This window comes from Streptopelia decaocto (assembly GCF_964273445.1).
Source record: "Streptopelia decaocto genome assembly, chromosome: 10".
Taxonomy (NCBI): Eukaryota; Metazoa; Chordata; class Aves; order Columbiformes; family Columbidae; genus Streptopelia; species Streptopelia decaocto.
Window position 1 is genome coordinate 12784221 of NC_138665.1, and position 20562 is coordinate 12804782.

At 55.8% G+C, this 20562-nt stretch overlaps 1 protein-coding gene across 4 annotated transcripts in view; it reads right to left on the reverse strand.

Moving 5' to 3' along the window:
- Positions 1-1622: 1622 nt before the first annotated feature.
- DLG3 (discs large MAGUK scaffold protein 3) overlaps positions 1623-20562 on the reverse strand; it is a gene marked incomplete at its 5' end in the record, with an annotated part of 79502 nt that continues 60562 nt past the window's right edge. For 3 of the 4 annotated variants that reach the window (XM_082062228.1, XM_082062225.1, XM_082062227.1), the window contains 11 exons: positions 1623-3807; positions 5425-5516; positions 6475-6584; positions 7147-7319; positions 7496-7597; positions 8547-8597; positions 9311-9352; positions 12245-12344; positions 12877-12952; positions 13640-13816; positions 17524-17638. In XM_082062228.1, coding sequence (XP_081918354.1) covers positions 3701-3807; positions 5425-5516; positions 6475-6584; positions 7147-7319; positions 7496-7597; positions 8547-8597; positions 9311-9352; positions 12245-12344; positions 12877-12952; positions 13640-13816; positions 17524-17638 — 1145 coding nt within the window. In that variant the 3' untranslated portion in view covers positions 1623-3700. Of the gene's footprint in view, positions 3808-5424; positions 5517-6474; positions 6585-7146; positions 7320-7495; positions 7598-8546; positions 8598-9310; positions 9353-10491; positions 10538-12244; positions 12345-12876; positions 12953-13639; positions 13817-17523; positions 17639-20562 lie in introns of all 4 variants that reach the window. The other variant, XM_082062226.1, reaches the window with a different exon arrangement.

Sequence of the window (20562 nt, forward strand, 5' to 3'; positions counted from 1 at the left end):
GTGGCATAATTTATTTGAGAACATAATCCCCTGTTCCTCTCCCCCCCAGGAATCTTAGTTTCAGTGTCAGAGCAGATGGAGATGACACATCACAGACTGCACAAGGAACAGTGTCTGCAGACCCACGTCCTGCAGCTCAGAGCTGCTGGAACTTCGTGGACTGTCCAGAGCAGCCTGGCAGCCACCGTGGCAGCCGTTAACAGTGTTCCTGTGATACTTCACATCAACAACTTCATCACGCCAAATCCATCACTATGTAAGGCAACAGTCTTGAGTTTCGGGAGTGGTAATGCCAGCATCAGCTCTGCTTAGCAGCTGTTTAATCTTCCAGTGTTTTACTGACAACCACCACCACCACAAGACTGTTGATCTAATCAGCTAAAGGAGTTTCCAAACTGTGTTTTATTTGTCCAATAAACTCCATATACTGTGAACTGTCTGCAAACACTATGCCCATGCTCAGTGCAACACCCCTGTTCCCCTGAAATCTCACTTCTCTTGTGTGCAGTTTGAAAGAAAAAAAATCAACACATTCAAGATTTAAAACCCCAAACCCTCTCACCTTTCAATTAGCTCAGCTAAATGACAAAGCAGATTCAGGCAGGAATGTGTAACAACACCCCATTAACCACATTTGTCTTCCAGTGAACACTCCTGTTCTCTGCACTTAAAGGTACTAGAAAAATATACTAGTTGTCTTTACAACTTCTTCTTCTCTCTGATGCCTAAACACCATATTAAACCATAAAAAGATGCTCTGTATTAGCCAGATTATGTTTACTTTGCTGTTTTTACATCCAATACAGGAACAATTATGTAGCAGCATATAAACCCCATTATTTGATCTGCATTTGTAAAGCAGACTCCCCACAATTCAAGCCATGACCCAAAATACATTTTATGGTGTCACGACATCAGACCGCGGTCAACCTGTGTTATAACAAGCCAACCAAAAGAGGTGGTTACAGCTGTAAATAGTAGCTCACTTCCTTTTTTTTTCTTTTTTAAAAAAACAACCCTTCCTTTTTCTTTTAGGCAAGTTCTCAGTGACAACCTTATACTAAAAAAAAAGCAATTATCTTTTTTTAGAAAAAACATTGTCGATGCATAAAATTGCTGTGGAGAGACTGTATCAACAGTTGCTAACATCAGCGCCAAAAAACCCAGATCTGGCACACAATGAAGGACTCTACAACAAGGCCTCAAAGACAGAGTTCTTTGCAACTCTCTGTTTATTAAAAATATATGTCTCCTTGGAAGAAACACTGATAACCAACTAGTGTTGTCATGATCGATTCGATACTGTCAGCTATGCCATGGAGTACAGCATCTTTTTCTCCATGTGACTTGATGAGAGGGAGACAGGCCATCAAAGAAAAAAAGACAGGAACGGTGTGACTAGCAACTTAAGGACTTTCGTTTCACTTACTCCACTTCTCCAGGAACGGACGTTTGCAGCAGCTGGAGCAGTGGGGCAGGAGCTCCGATGCTGAACAGGAACCTGTTGCCACAGTTTGCTCCTTTAGGGTCGGTCCCGACAGCAGGATCCTTCCTGCCCTCCACCGCAGCACAGCTCTGTCGGGCAGCCGCTCGGTCCCTGCAGGGCTGCTCGTGATGCAGGACAAGTGAAGGCAGCTTCTCACCACGTACAGTCTTACAGCAGTTCTGGTTCACATTGAAAACCGTGACCTGACACGCAATAACCGTTACCTTCGGGGAAGGGGACCGGCCTCCTGCACGTTCACTTATCCCTATAAAAATAGTGGGAGGTTGGGCCAGGACTTACCTGCTCGTGCGTTGACCTCCTTTGTTGTGGTGCCTGGCACAGTGCCTGGCACAGCGCTCAGCAGTTCTGTCGGGTGGCAGTGCTCTGCACGGGCACCACAAGTGCCCGGTGACACCGCTCCTTCCCACAGGCTACGCCAGTCCCCCCAGCTTCGCACAGGGCTCTGCTCCCGTGATGGAGCCTCATTCCAGTGTGGAAGCCAAAGCGTCCTCAAAGACACACATTTCTCAGCTTAGGACCAACTGTTTCAGCATCGTTACCTCTCTTGAAAAATCCTCGTGCGCAGCAGATGGGTGCAGCTCTGCGCCCCCCTGCCCCACCGACCTGCCGGCACAAGGCACCCAATTCCATTTTCTAAGGTGACCTTCAGAGAGGGAGCAACACCCAATTTCAGAAAGAGAATTTATGCAGAGATGTCAGAAACAGAACCAGGCCAGGTGGCCGCACGTTCACCTGCCAAGCCCCAGCTCCCGCAACAGCAGGCAATGTCCCTGCTGTGCTGGAAGGACATTCTGGTCACTGGGACCACCATCTGCACCCAGCAGAGCCGGGGATTTGGCACAGGGCAGGGAAGAGAGCGAGGAAGTTTTTCAGTCCTGTTACTGCTGTGGAAAAGTGTGAATGTCCATCCAAGGCACAGCTGGGGGCTTCTCCTGCCAGCGGCTAACGCTGAAGGGAATGCCAGTGTGCTGCTGCCAGCTGGAGCGGGTCACGTCACCTGTGCCCACAGGTACAGGGCCAGCCCAGCCTCCCAGGTTTTCCACAGCAACACAGGACAGTGAATACATTTGTTCCACGTGGCCGGTGAAGGATTTCCTAACTAAGCACCGCAGATCTAGATTCTATTTACAATAGAGCCAGCTTAAAAAACAAGTTAAAAAACTGGATTTTATACCCATTCAGTTCATTATTAACAAGAGAAAAATGGAATAATGAGAAAAAAAAAAAAGCCAACACAGCAACACAATATGGTTTTGGTTTAAAATCAGCTTAAAAAAATAGAACCAAAAGGAAACCTCTCATGCAAACACATAAGGTGGTGTGTAAAACAATGTGCAATTTAATATGTAGTATCATCCATTCTCTTGCTCTGCAGCCTCCTGCTCAGTCTCAGCCTCACTCAGATCAGCTGCTGCTCCTTTGCTGCGTTACCATGGACCTCTGGTCCCTTTGGCACGGGCAGCGTATCAGTCTGCTCTGCCCCACAGGGCCGGGGGGCTGGCAGGAGGCTGGTCCCGATGGGAGACGCTTCCAAAGCACCTGGTACCGTTTTGAGCTCTTCCTGCCCAAGTGGACTCCCTACGCCCAGCGGTTGGGACAGAGGAACTGAAAGATCCTTGCAATAATACAATACCTATGAAGAGAGGTCCCTCAGGTTTCCTAGTCCACGTACATATATATATATAATATATATATAATATCTCTCTATATATTATATATAAATTACATATACAGATAAATAAAATGCTTTCTGCTGCCTTTCTGTCGCACTGTTCAGAGCTGCTAGACAGTCGCACTTGGAAAAATACCCCTGGAGCGCCAATACTGGCTTGTGTGCTCAGAGTCCATTGTTTCACTCACTTCTTACGTTAGTCCTTAGCCGCCTCCTCCCATCTTGATTCCTGGTTTAGTTAATAATAATAATAATAATAATAATAATAAAAAACGACCTTGAATGGGTTCTCATCTGTCTCTAATGGAGCAGTTGGAAGGTCCATGCAGGAACGGTGGGAACAGTCACGTGATGAATGAGTTCATCCCAACAAAAGAAACAGGACTAGAAAACTCAATTTTGCGACGATCTAAAAAAGGAGGCAGGAATAGTTTTCATATCCTCCCCCTTGGGGCAGAGGGCTTGGGTGGGGTGGGACTTCAGAGATCTTCTGCTCACAGGGAAGCAGGTGGGGGACATCTTCAGAGTTTCTCTGGGGACGAAACCCAGATGTAGTGCCCGGACTGGTCCTCAATGATCTGTTTGATTTTGCTGTAAATCTCTTCAAGAGAGTCTCCTTGTACGATGGCTGGAAGAAGAGAAAACAAGCAAGACCCTGAGCACCAGGCAGCACTGCGCCTTCCCTGCCATGAGCCACAGGAAAGGACTTTCACCCTGCAAAGGGGCTGCTGTGACACGGCCAACACCTAAGCATGACACAACTCGTGCCAGAGGAGCTGTGACAGGTGCCCGATGACAGAGGGTTAACCCAGTGTCCCCAAGGGGATTAGCGCGAGCTGATCCCGCACTGGCAGAGCTTCTCACCCCTGTGAAGTGCCGGACAGGTTCTCCACACTGGGCTGCTAATCAGCTTTGCAAACTGTGTCACGCCACCGCGCCACGGCTGCGGGCAGCCAGCACTGCCGCCCCTCTGGCGGGAACCGGGGAGCAGCCGCTCCGCGCCCAGCGCGTCCCCCGAGGTGACAGCTTTGTCCATCCCCTCTGCTCGTGTTTGGCGCTTCCTCTGCTGCAGGGTGGGGGTCGCAGCCCCGCCAGGCTGGAAGAGGCCGGCTGAGGGCTGCGCTCCCGCCCAGAAACCAGCGACAATCCCGCTGTTTAGCACGGACACAACACTCAGCACCTCACTGTGCTTCCTACACCACAGGAGGAGGATGCTGTGGAGGGCCAGCGTGCTCTGGTAACTCAGCCAGGACCGTCCTCCAGCACTTCTCTTCCCTCATTACAAATTCCTGGTGCAGAACTTGCTACAGCGACCATCTCTGTGTGCATTACCCAATTCCTTCAACAACAGGTTTCAGGCAAGAGTGTTCATTTGTGCTCCTCCTGGAAGAGCTCTGGAGCTGCTGCCTGGGACAGGAGGCCTGGGGAAGGCTCTTACCCTGTTTGTACCCATACATTTGCTCAGCTGAGATCCATTTTTGGAAATTGTTCTGCTTGGGATTTTTCCCGGTAGCTGTAGGGTGGGTAACACAGGGTTTGGCAGGATTACCACTCCTCAGCTTTAGAAGTAACAGTTACTGCACTGGAGGAAAGATGGAAGACCAGTTTCTTTGCCTGCCTCTGATTTTCCAGGATTAATCATGTTACAAACGTCCGTTCCTTAATGCACAAGGATGCCTGTGTCACGAGCAGCTCATCTCTGCAGGCACAAAGTGCCAGGCAGCCCCTGACTAGCTCTTCAGAAAAGTCTAGTTAGGAAGCCAGCCAAACTTCCAGTCTTTTTTTGGGAGATGTTTTGTAATAACTCAGGATATTCTCCACCATTTAGGTCACTAATTTTTTATCTTCCCTCTTTAAAACGATTCTTTTCTCTTTTTGAAAACGTTCCCCTCTCCCTCACACATGGAGTTTTATTTCCTCTAGCCTTGTAGTTCCCTGAATATATGCTGGGCTTCCCCTGCCTGGGGATTTTTCTTTATTATTATTGAAGTTGGCAATAAGCTTTCACAACCTCAGAAAATCCTGCCTGACAACTTGCCTCCCTCTCTAGAGCTGGTTTACTCTTATCCACTGATCGTGGAGCTGTCCCTTCGCAGAGCCCTGATGGCAAAATGCCATCTCTGCTTTGCTTTGATGGAGCTGGACATTTTCCCATGACCTGCAGTAGGACAGTGCTGGTAGAGAGGTCACAGCTGCCAGCCAGAAAAGAAAATAAACTGGGTACAAGCCCACTTAGGACACTCACCTGTAAAATACTCTCCAAACTCTTGCTCGAGTTTCATGGCTTTGTCAAAGACCTTGTTGGCCTGTTCATACGTCTGTCTCCGGTTCATCTCCCTGCCGTGTTTAAAAAAAAAATACAAACTTAGCTCTTTTTCTTAGCAATGAAGTAAAAATAGCCCATGGAGCCGGGGTGCCTGGGAAGCCTCTGCGCACCAGGAATGGAAGCTGCGCAGGACCCAGCTCTGCTGCCTTGGCACTTCATCTCAACTTCCAGCACTTCTCATCACCACCGCCCCCTCGTTTCACTGGGGCACAGAATTGGACTCAAACGCAGACAATCCTCTGAATTTGCAAGACCACTGCACAAGTCTCCCTGCTTTCCCACAGCCTGTCACCACCCCCTTCGCCTAGGTTTCCTCATACAACACCCAAATAAGCAATTTGATCCCCTCTGGCTTAAGAGGGTTTTCCCAGTCCCCTCGGTGCCAGCAGAGACTCATCTGATCCCAGAGTCCACCTCAAGCTATTGAATTTCCTCATATAGACAACTTTATCTGCTGCTGCTTGAAGAGCTGCAAGCTCAGCTCTTACATCCTTTCCAGGCTGTGCTGCCAGGGCCAGGAGCAGCAGGACGAGCAGAAGGTTCCCCCTTGGGCACACAGGAGATGTCCCCTCTCTGGTCCTGAGGGCTGTCCTGGCTCAGCCGCCGTGCAGCTGTGAGCCACCACTACGGGCTGTCAGCAGCTGTCCTGGCTGGACTTGGGGCCCACGTGAGCAGGTTACATCAGGCAAATTTGGGAGCATTTTTAGATTTCCTGTGGGTAACCCTCTTCGGGGCAAACAAAGGGTTTAAGCCAGAGCAATCCATGGAGCCTGGATGCACCATGGCTTTAGATGTGGAGGGACACCAGAGACAGCAATGGGCCCAGCTCCTCTTAACAAGGGACAAGTTTAGTGCCAGGAACAACCTCTGCTGCTTTCTAAAAAGCAGAGGCAGCAGATAGACATACAAACCCCTGACATGCCAGAGCTGCTCACGCTGGAGAGGCACAGAACACAGTGTTGCACTTACATGAGAGCTTCAATGGATTTTGGTTTGATGAAAATGGCAATGGGATAAAGTTGTGCTTGCTGCAACCTCTTGATAGCATTGCCAGACACATCCAGGATGCAGTGTTTCCCCTGGAAAGGAAACAGTCGGGATCAGACCTATCCGCAGTCTCCTCTTGCTCAGACAGCTGTGCTTACGAAAGACAGGAGCCACAGAGATGAAACACCAGCCCTGAGACACAACCCAGCTACCAGTGGCCTTACGTTCCTGCCTGCTTAGGGCAGGACAGCAGCAAAAGGGACTGAACCTTTCTCTGAACACATGAAACAATTTATAAGCCCTCAGTACACTCCAGTGCTCCTGCGGAGGAAGCGCCGCTGTCTCGAGGAGTGCAGCTGGGCACCTTCGCCCTGTGAGCTCCCGAGCACGAGGCTGGTGCTGCCAGCACCCAGATTTTGAGTGGAGTTTGGGTGACAAAGGTAGCACAGGTACAACACCGAGGTGGAGTAACGTGGCTGAGAAAAGCAGCCATGTGGCTTGGCAGGACTCCAGAGGGAGGAGAGGCTTGTGCCACACTTGCTTAACCTGGTAACAGCCCTTCATTAGCAACACTGAGAGAGGAAGGGAACTGCCAAACACACCTGGGTTCGGGCTGGATGTGTCCCGGTCCCAGGAATGCCACCCGACACTCACCCTCTCTGCCACTGCCCGCACTGACTGAATGCTCGTCCCGTAGAGGTTGTCGTTGAACTGCCCGGCCTCTATGAACTTGTTGTCCTGGATGTCTTTCTCCATCTGTTCACGGGATACAACGAAGTGGTAGTCTTGTCCATCCACCTCGTTCTCACGCCGAGGCCTGGTAGTGTCTGGAGGAGAGCAGGCACCGTGAGTGAACCCGGGGTGACGCAAGCCAAACCTCCTGGGACAAAACCCACTGGAGCACCCAGTCCCCTCCCTATGCTGTGCGTGAGACCCTGCACGTAGCAGAGACCCTGCTGTCCCCTCCCTCCAGCCAGGGCACCGAGAGCCAGCACGGACTTACGTGGCACGCAGGAACCAAACTTGTGTGGGAATTCGGAGATGAGGTCATCGTTAATTCGGTCCTTTGTTGGCCCCAGGATGATCACTGGCCTCGCGTAGTGAACTGCGAACAAGAGCCACAACCTGAGGCCCCTCCTGGGCTGTGGGCAGCTGACCCTATCGCTGCTTTTGGCATCACCCTGCCCTCTCCCTGCTGGCAGCAGGGGCTCCTGCTCACACAGGCACCCAAAGGTGCCTCCTTTGGGCAAGTTTATCTCCTCTTGGTCATGGTTAACATCTCCTTCCCATCTGACCCAAACCATGTGAGCTGCCCCAGAGAAGGTGCTGTGGGTCTCCAGGGTTGGGATCAGCAAAGCTCCTCCATCACTTGGGGCAGGAGTCAGACAACCGGGACAGTTAGGGGAGGATGCTGGCCCAGGTTGCCCAAAGGTGGTAGATGTCCCATCCCTGGAGACATTCAAGGCCAGGCTGGATGGGGATCTGAGCAACCTGATCTAGTTGAAGATGTCCCTGCTCATGGCAGGGGCGTTGGACTAGATAAGCTGTGAAGGCCTCATCCAACCCAAACTATTCTGTGATTCTGTGCCACAGAGCTGGGGGAGTGACAGCAGCCTAAGAGTCTGATCCAGCTTCTGGCAAGGAGAGACCACTGAGGCTGGGACTATGCAGCCTGAGAAAGGATCTGCAGGGATTGAGCACTGAGCAGGGTAAATGCTGAGGGTTGCCCTGCAGAAGGGACCTGGGCGAGGCAGGGAGGGATAATCCCATCCTCAGCTGGGGAATAAAGCCCAGCACAGCTGGGTCTTGCAACCCAGACCAGGTCACAAGGCTTTTCTGTTGACTAAAAAGGAGAGATCAAGGCCAGGAAAAGCCCCATAAGGCAGCGTGTGTGCCCAGCTCCTTGCTGCACACAAGAAACTCCTTGTGTGTTCACACGGTGCTGTGCCGGTACGGCGCAGGAGCGGGGAGCTTGCACCGGTTGCACTGGCTGAGCAGGGGACACGGGTGCCCATGCTGCAGTGGGCAAGGAGCAGCTCCGCGCCAGGACTTACTTTCTTGCCGTGTCACTGGCTCATAAGACAGGATGGTGTCCTCTTGTCCTTCTGCAACAGAGCCGGGGAGAGGCAGGTGAGCACTCAAAGTTTTCCAGCCCCTCCACACCCACAAGGGCCTGGCTCCCGTCCCCACCAGCCTCCTGCAGCCCCGGGAACACCTCCAGGCTGCCCCTGTCACACCACCAGCTGACGCAGAGTGTGACAGGTATGCAGCCACCAGCCACTGAGCCACGTTAATCATTCACATTCCAGCCCTGGGTCAAGCCTTCTGTTTCCTTCCCCACTGACGTGGATTTGGGACCCATTAGGACGCACCGTCCTTCCCGCGAGGTGGACGTGTTGCAGAGATTTAGAGAACCCGCTGGGGACAGAGAACATTTGCTGCAGCTGGACCCCCACAGTCTTGTACAGGCTTGGGCTACCTGAGACACTTCTGCGACAGACCCAGCCTTTGGCCACTGCTTCCTGCAGCAGGCACTGAGGATGGGGGATAACATGGACTCAGAACCCACCACAGAGCCCTGGAGCAGAGCCCTCAGCCAGGAGAGAGCAGGAAAGCAGGCAGGCTCGCTCCAGCCTCCCCAGCCCCTGCTTTCCCCCCACCCCGAGGAGGGAGCTGGTTGCAGTGTCCTGGTGTCACCAGCAAGAAGGACCAGCCTCCGAACAGAACCACCACTGGGGGAAGACAAGATGGAAGTGCCAAAACATGCACACACATACACATGCACAGGGCTGGGAGAACAGGTGAGACGCACACTTACTGGAACTGCTCTCGCTGTCACTGGTGTTTGATGTCACACCCTCTGCAAAGCAACCAGAGAGAGCCCCTTCAGCAGGAGCATGGGGACACCCAGTTGTCACCCAGCATGACTGACCCAGGGCAGGGCAGCACTGGTCTCCCAAAAAACCCGCACCCCAGCACCCAGTGAGATAAGCCTGCGCCACATGGGCAGGGCGGCATCTCTCACCCTTTGCTGGGAAACCAGGGACATGCAGGGGGACGCTTGGCTGCTCCAGGAGAAGACTGGGATGCCGGGAAGGGGCTGCCTGGCAGGGCAGGTCTGAGCTTCCCACACCGAGGGAGGGAAGGTGGGGTGCGTGGGGAGGAGGGTGCTGGGGTGCGGCATGCACAGAAGAGGACACGGCTCCACACCGGCATGGGGATGGAGTAGCTTACCTCTGGGGACAGGGCTGGGACTCACAGACAAGTAACAGTCACAAGACAGTGACAAGATAGGACAGAGATTGGGGTTTGGCTTGCTCAGGCTGGTCCCAGTGCTGCAGCCACCCCACACTTGCTGGCCACCACCTGCCCCAGCTGGGCTCTGCACCACTCAGGGGGGCGCAGAGCTCGGCAGGGGACTCAGACCCAGATGGGAGGTCCAAGGGGCTCCCAGCATTGTTGTTTTGCTGCTCTGGGTATGTGATGCCACAGACGCAGGTGGCAACACTTCAAAACACTGTCACCCGTTCAGCTCAGAGGGGACCCATCATGGTCCCAGCCACCTCCCACCTGCACTGACAGCAGCACCAAGTCTTTGAGCACTTAACCAGCCGCCAGCCCAGCCAGGAGCAGGAGGAAGAGGAAGATCAGGAGGCACAGCTCACCCTGGTGTGCTGGGCAGCCCTCAGCTGGGCTGCTTAGGGTATGGCCAACATTCCCAAGCAAACCCCCCATCTTCTCCTGCGTGCAGCAGCAGCACCGCTTCACACCCAGCAGCCTCTGCTGGCAGATGGGGCATTCCTCAGCAGATGTGGCATTCCCTGGCAGACACCCCGACACACACGGCATTCCCTGGCAGAGGAGCAGCACCCGTGGGGCTCTTCCTTCCCCGCACCCCAAGTAGCGCAGCTGCCCCAGCCGGAGCCCAGCCGTTCCCCGGGCACCACCAGGCATGCCAGTGACGGAAAGTGTGAAGATGCACATCGAGATTCAACTTACTCAGGTTCTTTGCTCCATAATAATCGTCACTTAACCCAGGGAAGTCCTGATTTCACAGACAGCAAGAAGGGGAGAGGGGGAGAGAAGAGAGCGCGGGAGAGGGCAGTCAGAGGGACGGGGGAGACAGAGCCAGACCAGCATTAGTGACAGGCGTGCAGAACGGCCCAGAGCTGCAACTGCAAGTGAGGTTAAATGTTTTCAGAGCGGACACCATCAGCCCGCTACCAATGTCTCACCTCGTGCAGCTGGACCCCCCCCACCAAGCTCATCCTCACTGCCAAAGATCCCCCAAGGGCCACCCTGGGTCTGGGGAGGGCAGGGTGGCCACAGCAGCATCAACTGGCACCAAGCGCTTGCAGCACTGAGCTGCTGGCAGGAGGGACGAGGTGTTTCTCCATGGGCTGTACTGGTGGGACACAGCAGCTCTGCACTCCCCTGGAACACTCCAGCCACTCCGGGCGCAGACACAGAACAGCCAGTCCCCTAACGTGGGGCAGGGGGGCACATTTTTCCCCATCTGTCCATGCCCCAGTGCTTGTATGGGCTGTGGAAACATGGGGGAAGGATCCCCCAAATACAAACTGGGATGGACAGCAGCCGAGCATGGGGAGGGAGCTGGCTGTGGGTCTGTGACATGGGCTGGCAAAGAGCGTTGCCTGCCCCACCCCCATGCTGTACATCACTGCAGGGCTGGCCAAGGGCAGTGTCCCAGTGAGTCCCCAGCTCCAGGATGGGGCTAACTGGAGCCCAGCCACATCCAGGAACTACGAGAGATATGCAGACACGCAGACCCAACCTTCACCGCAGGCCAGAGGCTTACACTGGCTGCCAAGCTCACTGTAAGCTGGTGCCAGGCTGGCACAGGCAGCACAGGGATGAGGGCAGCCCCAGAGCAGCCTGGCACCAACCTCCTGCCTCTGCATCACCCCAGGAGAGACACAGGAGGGGAGGGGACGTGCTGTACCAGCACCAGGGCAGAAACACTGCTCTGCCTTGCCTATGTCCTCTTCCCCAAGGTGTGAGGACCACAGTTCTGTCTGGGACACCTGTCAAAGAAGTGGATGCAGTTTAGCATCTGGCAGGATGAGGGGCTGGGTTTGGCATGCAGCTCCAGTATGGCCCACGTCAGGATTTCTGGCAACAATGTTCTGCCTTTGCAGGGAGTCCCAGGGTGCTGTCAGGTGAGAGCTGGGGACCCCACAACCTCTGCAGGCAAGTACCCAAGATATGCCTTGGTCACGGGTGGGCAGCTCCTCCAACAGTGAGGACACGGCTTCCCCATGCCCGCAGGGTTTAACCCGCGCAAAGGGCTCTCAGATGGGAATATGTAGCTGCAAGTCCGTTCTCGGGGAGATGGGGAGCACAGCCCCTCAGGCCTGAGAGGGACAGGAGAAGCCCTGCAGGAGGTGACCAGTCCCTTACTCGGAGAGGAGCAGCCCCTGGCAGGCAGAGGGAGGGAGCAGAGCCCACAGCAGAGGGGGGAGAGCAGGGAGAGGCAGAGCAGCGGGTCAGGCGGATGAAAAGATGAAGACATTGAACATGAAAGAGAGGGAGAGAAAGAGAGCGCCAGCCCGCAGCCGCTGCTTTTGTTTCAAGCTCCAGTTTCTCCCTAGCTGCTGGCATGACTGTGGAGCACAGATCCAAATGCAAGCAGATGCCAGGACCCTGGCTACGGAAACGTGCCGAATCTCTCCCCTCAAGGCAGGGGACCTGAGGGTCACACGCTTGCCCTGTCTGGCCAGCTGCTACTTACGTTCCTGTCCGCTGCTCTCCTGGGCCAGGTTCTCTTTGCTCTTGTAAAATGGAAACTTTCGAGAGAGGCGGAAACTCTTTTTACGTTTCGTTTTGATCGACTGAAGAACATGGAGATGGAAGGGAGGACAGAAAAAACAATGGTGTTTAACGCATGTGGGAAAAATTAAAATGAAGAGACAATGAGGAGCTGTGGCAGGGCAGTTACCCTCAAAAGAAATCATGGATATTACATGAAAACTGTAATGCAGGAAAACAAATTAAGCATGTAGAAAAATGCAGTAAGGATGCTGGGAAGCCGATGGAGCAATCAGCAGCTCTGCAGGGATAGCCAGGCCATTCTCCCTTCCTCGTCTGCTCACCAAGCGCTCTGCATGAGGGGTGAGGGCATCTGCCTGCAGCGGCATGAGCTGCCTGCAGTCAGCACCAGCCATGGGCTGTGGTGGGGTGGGCTCTGCTCCCACACCACTCCAATCAGTTGTCCTTCACCCGCCTGGGGCAGGTCCAGTTGTGCTGCTCTTGGCTTTGGGATTTCTCCAGCCGCCGCACCAGGGACTCTGGCTGCTGGGACTCATCCTGCCCCCACTAGCTACCGGCTCCAGGTACCCCTCTGAGCCCCAGCTCGGCGCTTACCCTGTTGGACTCAATCATGCCAGTCCTGGCGTGGAACTTCACTGTTTTCAACCGTGCTCTCTCCTTCTTTTCCACCCTGATTGGAGTTAAAGCAGAAAAAGAGCCTCTAGTCCCCTGCATGTGCCCTCTGTGCTGCCCGCTTGACTCCCCAGTCAGCTCTGTGCACCCTCAGGTGGCTGCCTTGCTGGCAAAGGGCAGCTCCTTCCCAGAGAGGGATGGAGATGGAGCTTCTACCTGGGGTCTGGCCAAGGCCAGAGTCTGCATTAGCAGGAGATGGGACAAATCAGCCTGCCCAGGAGGGGAGGGACAGAGATGGGGCTGGCTCTGCAGATGTGAAAGCAGCGCCAGGCAGCTCCTCTGCTCCCTGACACTCATGGGACCTGGCTTGCATAGCTGGGCAGGTTGTCAGAGGACACAAAGAGCAGCTCACAGTCACTGCTGTGACTCTACACTCACTTGGAGCCCTTGACTGGCTAACACCAGCTCTCCATCCCCATGGGGACCACAGAGGGGGCTGAGTGCTTCTCTCTTCACCTGGAGTCCCACCCAGCTTTAGAGAACATCACCCCAGGGAGACCTGCATGCACCCCCAGCTTGCAACCGGGGTGCCCTTCACGTGGCACAGCCACAGAGAGCCAGGTGGGCTGGGACCACAAGGAAATCCCACCCTGAACAGACCCCACCTTGAGGGCCGCAGGGCTCACAGAGCCTGGGGAGCTCCAGGAGGCTCCACACGTGACAGCTGCTGCTGCTGGACACTCACCTCTTCTTGCTGGGGATGACCCCGATCTGCTCGCTCTCGCCGTGGGGTGTGACAAGCCTGGCTTGCCACCACTCATCATCAGAGGCATTGATGACGTGCAGGATGTCCCCGTAGGAGAAGCTGAGCCCCTGGCTGGGCAAGCAACTGTCCCGGGTCCGGTCATAGTCAAACAGGGCTCTGTGGAGAGGCAGAGAAAGGAGTGATGCCATTCCTGAGCACGGCCAAGCAGTGAGGGCAGCAGCCCTCCTGGGGCACTTGCACCTTCATACCTTAAAGGATTAAAACCCAAAATTTGTGGAAGTCTCCTGCTGAGGCAAGGGGCGTCATGCAGCCACCAGCACACCCCTGAAGCGTGCAACGCAGGAATAACAGCGCTGCACCAAAACAACTTGCTCTTGACCTTTGCTGCAAGGGGCAGACGAACCACAGAGGTGTCAAAGGCGGCTGTGGTTAGTGAGCAAAGCTCATGCAGCCCCAAGAAAGCAGCAGCGCACAGGCCACCAGTCCTCCCCAGAGCTGCAGGGTCAAGGAGTGGGATGGGAACATCAAACCCTGGGGATGGTGGAGAGCTGTGCAGGCAGAGACTGCGGGGTGCTTTGGGCATGCACTTTGTTTACATATAGGGTACATTAGTCCAGAGCCTGTGAATCAGGAATGTATCTGAGGGTATAGATATCTGCTTCTACAACTGAGCCTTTCCATCATACTAAATACTTCCCCTGAAAACAGTTTGTTTAGTTTAAAATTACCTTTAATATTAAACTAACCAACTACAGAACAGTGTAGTTTTTTGTCTGTTTGTTTTTTAATAACTAGAGGAGCACTAATAGCCTTCCTGCGCACACTTTATCACACACAGCACTGCAGGCCGTACCCACAAGTTGCTCTCAGTAACTTCACGTGCAACTCCTTCTACTAATGTCAAACCTCAAGCCCTGTCTGCTTTGATGTATCCACTTTGCAACAAACCCAGCCAAGGGAACAGTCACTAAAAGCAGCACTGCTGGCAGCACAACCCCTACGCTCGCTCCTGGGACATCAGCCCCACTCACCCCCAAGCCCGACACAATGTTGGGCACTGCAAACACGGGGTGGCTGCTGGTTTAATCCTGGCACTAACGAGCCTTCCTCTACCAGGAGAGACACCCTCTGTCCTGCTCCTTACCCCTTTCTGCTGTGAGGACTCCTGAGAGGGCCTGAAAGCACAGGGTGCAAATGGGAGGGCTGAGGGACCATGCAGCAGGTCCCCAGGGAGCAGCAGAGAGCTTGGAGGGCACTTCTTCAGCCAGATCCCTGCTCCAGCGCTACCAGGGCAGTGCTGGGTGATGAAACCTTCTGGGTCAAGAGAGCTAGTCTTGAATGGGAAGCAGGAGAAGGGCTGCCCTATGGCTCAGAGAAAGCTCTTTGGGACAAAACCTGATGCAGCCCTATGCATCCAGGTACATCCAGCCAGCAGATTGCTCCCCCTTTCCCAGCTTGCTCAGGGCTGGGGCAGCTCTTGTGCTCGATCCCTCTGCACCCCAGCACGCTGGAGCTGACAGCAAAGCACCATAGGGCCCTGAGGCTGGCGGTAAGCAATCCTCAGTAAGTAACCCTCGCAGGCAGCTCCTGGCCAAAAGATAAGGCTGCGTGTGGCCGGCAGGCCCCTGCTGTCAGGAGCAAAGCACGAGCCAAGGCCCCAGGGAACTGGTCAGGCTGGTTCCTGAACCAGGATGGGCTGCGGGGCACCCTGCCCACACCTCGCACCCTGCCTGGTGCTGGCCCCGTGGCTCCTGCCTCCTCCCACAGCAGCCACCGGCATCCCAGGGCCGGCACAGCAAGGTCTGGGCAAGGGCCGGACACCTGCAAAGCAGCGGCACGAGGCACTTGCTTCCCCGAGGCACAATGCTTCTAGAGAACAGCCTCTGGTCATGTTGGCACCCAGGACCTGGCGTGTCCCTGGGGCACACAGGGGCCTGGTGGCAGGGCGATGGCTCCGCTCTCCAGCTTGCATCACACTGCAGGAGCAGGCAGGAGAGCAGATGGTTTGGCTGGAGGGCAGGGGAGTGGTGCCAGGGACTCGACACGGCCTCCTCCCCGTGCCCGGGCACAACGCCTGCGTGACCCCCATCCCCGCCCGGCACAGCCCCAGCGCCGGCGGACTTTGCCCTGCGGCAGCGCAAGCGGCAGGCGGGCAGTCGCAAACCTGCCTCATCCCTGCCTGCGCCGCGCAGCTGCAGCCCCAAAACACGTGGTGAGCAACAGCACCCGCAACTTGGCTCTGGCAGGCACTCGGGGTGCCCGGCTCCGGCCCCGTCAGCAGCACACGGGGTGCAACGCAGCCTCACTGGGCTGACTCAAGCAGTTGGGTAGCGAGTCCTGTAATTGGTGTCCTGTCCGCAGCGCAGCAGCAGCTCAGCTGGTTTCGGGTAAACTGTGCTCGAAACTACCCCGCCCAGAAGGGCTGGGGCAGCCCAGGCACCCGGCAGCTCTTGCAAGTGCGTTTGCAGGTGCACGGCTGCCAGAGCTGGGGAAGGCCAGGAAGGGCCATGCAGGGGGAAAGCTCTCCCCTGGGATCCTCCTCTCAGCGAGGCACAGCCCAGCTCCTGTCTGAAGCCACCTGGGTTTATGTGAGGGGACACAGTACTGTGGAGGCAACTGAAGCCATGTGAAGGGATGCAGCAAGAGATGCAAGATGCTACAAGCAGCCCAAAGGCAGTGGGGAGCTCTCTGGCTCGCAGGCATGTCCCGAGATGTGCAGCACATATCCAGGCAGGGAACAGGAGACTCACAGGCTCAACTCAAGCTGGACACAGCCTAAACCCTGCTCCACCCATGAGTGTGTCCATAGGACAGCAATGGCCAGACCAGCAATGTTTTTCAACACGGGGCCCAGCTTGTTGCACACCCCCACCATGGATCCCAAAGATGCTAAATCAAACAAGATGCCTGCAGAGCCTCACAGGAAGGCGTGAACTGCAGGAACCCAGAGCTGCAGCTGTCCCCTCCTGCCAGGCCAGGTTTGCAATGGGTCCAGCAACAGCCTGAAGGCCTCTGCATGGAGTAGCCATGCAGTGGGAGATGTAGGCTGAGGCTGGTGCAGCCTCGGCCCTTGTCACCCTTCCCACAGGGAAGGAGAAGCATCCCCTGCTCCTGCCAGCCCCCACCTGCAACATGCTGTGCAAGGTGAGGATTTACAGGATTATTTTAATTACCAAGTTAAAATTACTCATTAGCTGTCAGCTCCCTATCGCTGTGGCAGGCAGGAGGTGGCAGGAGGCAGGCAGTGAGCAGGGGCTGCCCTGCAGTGCAGGACTTGCAGCAGTTAGAGCTGCAGGGCCACTTAACCCCTGCCTGCCCTGCGCCTGGCTCCAGACCAAAAGCACATTGAGGGCTCAGAGCAATAATCTTCCTAAGAGCTCATCTCCCCTCCAGCTAGATCCTGTTGCAGGAATGGCGGGAGGAGATGGGAAGAAGCCTGTTAGCAGGGAACGGTTCGAGGAGAGTGCCCTGAACGCTGCCCTGAGCTGTCTGGGGCAGAAGCAGCACTAGACGCCCAGTGTTCTCCAGTGGATCAGCTTGGCCAGCAGCCTCCCAGGGCTCTGTAGAAGACACCACTACTTTCCAAAGCGGAGCAGCCCTCGCAACAGACACTTGAGTGCAGAGCACCCTGTCTCGGCAAAGCAGTGCAAAAGCAGCGCTCTCCCTGCTGCAGCCTCTGGGCTTCATAATACATCTATCACTCTCGCTTCCCCAGCCTCCAAAACAACCATCCACAGAGGTGTCCATAGAGGTGCCATATGGCCCAGGCTGAACCGTCCCATCCTGTAATCCTGCCCTGTGGGGATACACCCGTCCCACTCGCCTCCAGCTGCCTAAGCAGGTGAGGGGGTGCTGAGCCTTACCGGACATAGAGAGATCTCTTCTCACTTGTTCGGAGCGAGCCAGAGCCGGAGCTCATGCTGCTGTTCATCATCTGCTCCCTCAGGTCGTGGATCTTTGACTCGAAGCGGCTGTACTCTGTGGGGAGACAGGCGGTCAGTGCAGGCAGGAGCTGCCCCCAGGTCACTGCCCCGCACCGAGCACAGAGAGAAGCAGTGACAGCCTGTCCGTCAGGCATCTTGCCCGTGAGCCCATCCGTCCACACACAAGCTGAACAGGCTACAGCACCCTGTGGGAGTGCAGGCAGGGCATCTGGAGTAGACAGGGCACCGGCTGCTCCCAAACCCTGGCTTGGGCAGCTCAGGCAAAGGCTGCAGAGACCCTGAGACCTCCACCGCTACTGAGCCGCAGCTCAGCAAGGGAACAGCTGGGAAGGGCTCAGCGAGCCGCTGACCTACAGAGCAGTTCAGAACTGCAGGGAAAGAGCCCCTCCAGGAGACCCTCACCCACCGGCTAGAGCTGCAAAGCACAACTGCAGCCATCAGGGTATCCCCGCTTCTGACGGGTCTGCCAGCAGCAGAGCCCCTCAGCCCAGCAGGCATGGGGAAGGGGGAGGCAAAGCATGGCCCCCCCACAGAAGGGGAGCAGGGAGAAGGAATTCACCTTTCACTCCTACATCCCGGCAGCAGAGACCCACAGGAGGAGCCGGGAGACCCTCCAGAAGCCGTCGGCAGCTCCCTGCCGGGTGGCTGGATGGGAGCAGCCACCACCCCGGCTCCTGCTGCCGCGCCAGCCCGACCTTCAGCTGGGTGTAAAGGTCGGGCCGGCCAGCGGAGGGTGGAGGCACGGGCCCTGCTTACTCAGGGCCAGCCGGGGAAGGTTTGCCAGGCAGCGAGCAACGGCGGCACCGTGGCACCAGGGAAGCTGCCGACACCACCACAGCCCACCCTGGCAGTTCTCACCCTTGATTTCATCCCCCGGGTACCCCCTGCAGTTATATCCCCACATCCCAGTGAGAAACTCATCTCTGCTGTACAACTCGCCTGGAAAGCCTTCTCCACAACCCAGTGGTTTACATGTGGTTTGGGTATATTTTTTTGTGTGTGAACTAGAGCACAGCAGCTCGGCAGCAGAGCCACGTGCTCGCTGCACACAGAGCTCCAGCAGCGCAGGGGACCACGCGGGCAGCTGCCTGGCCTGCGGAGCTGCGTCTCGCAGGGGTGGTGGGAACAGCACACTGCTAAGAAATGCGCTGTGGGCTGCGTTTGAGAGCCAGACGCTCATCGCGCACGACTCTTGGTGCAGACACACATGGGGCTGGGGTTATGCAGCTGCAGCCTGGCTTTTCCCGACTCTCCAGCCCTCCCCGCAGCTGGACTCTCTCAGGCATCCCCTCCCGCACCCAGCTGCCAAGGCTGCATTTTTACTTAAAGACTGGAAGAAGAAAAAAAAAAAAAAGTGATACACACAAAAAGCACCAAGCGGCACATAGAAACTCCACATGAAGTCCTATCCCCTGCCATGGACATCAAGAAGTGCCACATGCTGGGCGAGGTCAGCTGCTTAATGCAGAGGTTATCAGGCCCCCAACTACCCCAGCAGCCAAGGGGCACCCACTCCTGCGCCTGCCTTCCTGCCAGCAGAGGGAAACTCGGGAGCAGCCAGGCATGGCCAAGGCTTATTTTATAAGAAAACCAGATTTTGACACCAAAGCAGCACTTTTGCATCCTCCAGCCTGCACCGGGGCTTTATGGAGCTCCTGGCAGAGGGAGGTGAGCCTCATCCCCCTCCATACCGCTCTCCCCACACCAGAGTGGACCACAGCATTTGTGGCACAGCTGATTCTGCCCCAGGATACCCATGAGCTCTTGCATCCCAGAGGAGCCTCTGTTGGAAGTGGGTACAGCTGCTCCATAAACTCTCTTCAGTATGGAAGAGCTATTTCCCCCTGAAAAACTGCTCAGCTGGGTGCTACAAACCCCATCCCCAGCCAATCATCTCAAACCCTGCTGGGGGCATGAGGAAGGACCACTGCTTCCCAGCACGTGGGCTTGCATCCCTCCTGTGACACTCTTCTCCACAGGAAGCCTGGTGTAGGAGGACGCACTGCCCAGGATTGGGCAGGCAGCGAACAGCAAAAGCAGGTTCAGCTGCCACTGGGATCAGGGTGGGGATGTCAGGAGGTCAACCTTTGGGTGCCACCACCCTGCCAGCAACCATGTTCTCTACATGCAACCCAAGGGCAGAGCTCTCACATGCCCCCACTTCAGCCAGGGCACTCCACTGATGGGACTTTCCAAATTTCACTGGAGCAGCCATGCTGCTTGCAGGAGCTGGGAAAAGCCCACTGACATTACAAGAAACAAAAGCCAGGCTGGATGCAGGAAACTGAAAAAGGACACAGGGGCTGGAGAGCAAATGCAATCCTGTCCTAGGGTCTCCCAAGGAGACACCAAACCATGCTTGCTCCAGCTGCAGGAGGGCACAGGGCAGAGGAGCAGCCAGCCCCAAAAGCAAACCTGCCCCCTCCCTCCCAGCGCAGGGGAGGCAAGGTAACCCTGGGAAGGAGCACAGGATGCTCCCAGCTGTCACCAGCCCCTCCTTATCTGCGCACTGGAGCAGCCTCTGAGACAATTACTGGCAGGTAAGCCCCAGCAAACAGCTCTCTCGCCTTCGCTCCCTGGCTCACAGCCACCTTGCCTCTGCATCCTGGATCTCCCGTGCAGTCGGAACTCGCCTGAGAAACTTGCCCACAGCACGGTGGGGAGGTGAGCCACAACTGATCCCCACCTCTCTGGCATTCCACAGGACCCAGGTGCTGGACGTGTTCAGGCCACGCTTATCAAAACTGAAAAATATGCAACAGGTGACCCGGCACCTCTTGCTGTGAGTGCCACTGCGGCGCTGTGCCGCGTGCCAGGAGGGGCAGGACGTTTGCTGTTCCCACTTAGCAACTCAATAAAAAACACCACTCCACCCTTTTGCCGCTCTTCCCTTCCCAGGTGTGGGTGCCCCTGGAGCTGGGCCTGATCCTGCACCACAGGGTGAGCTCACCACCAGGA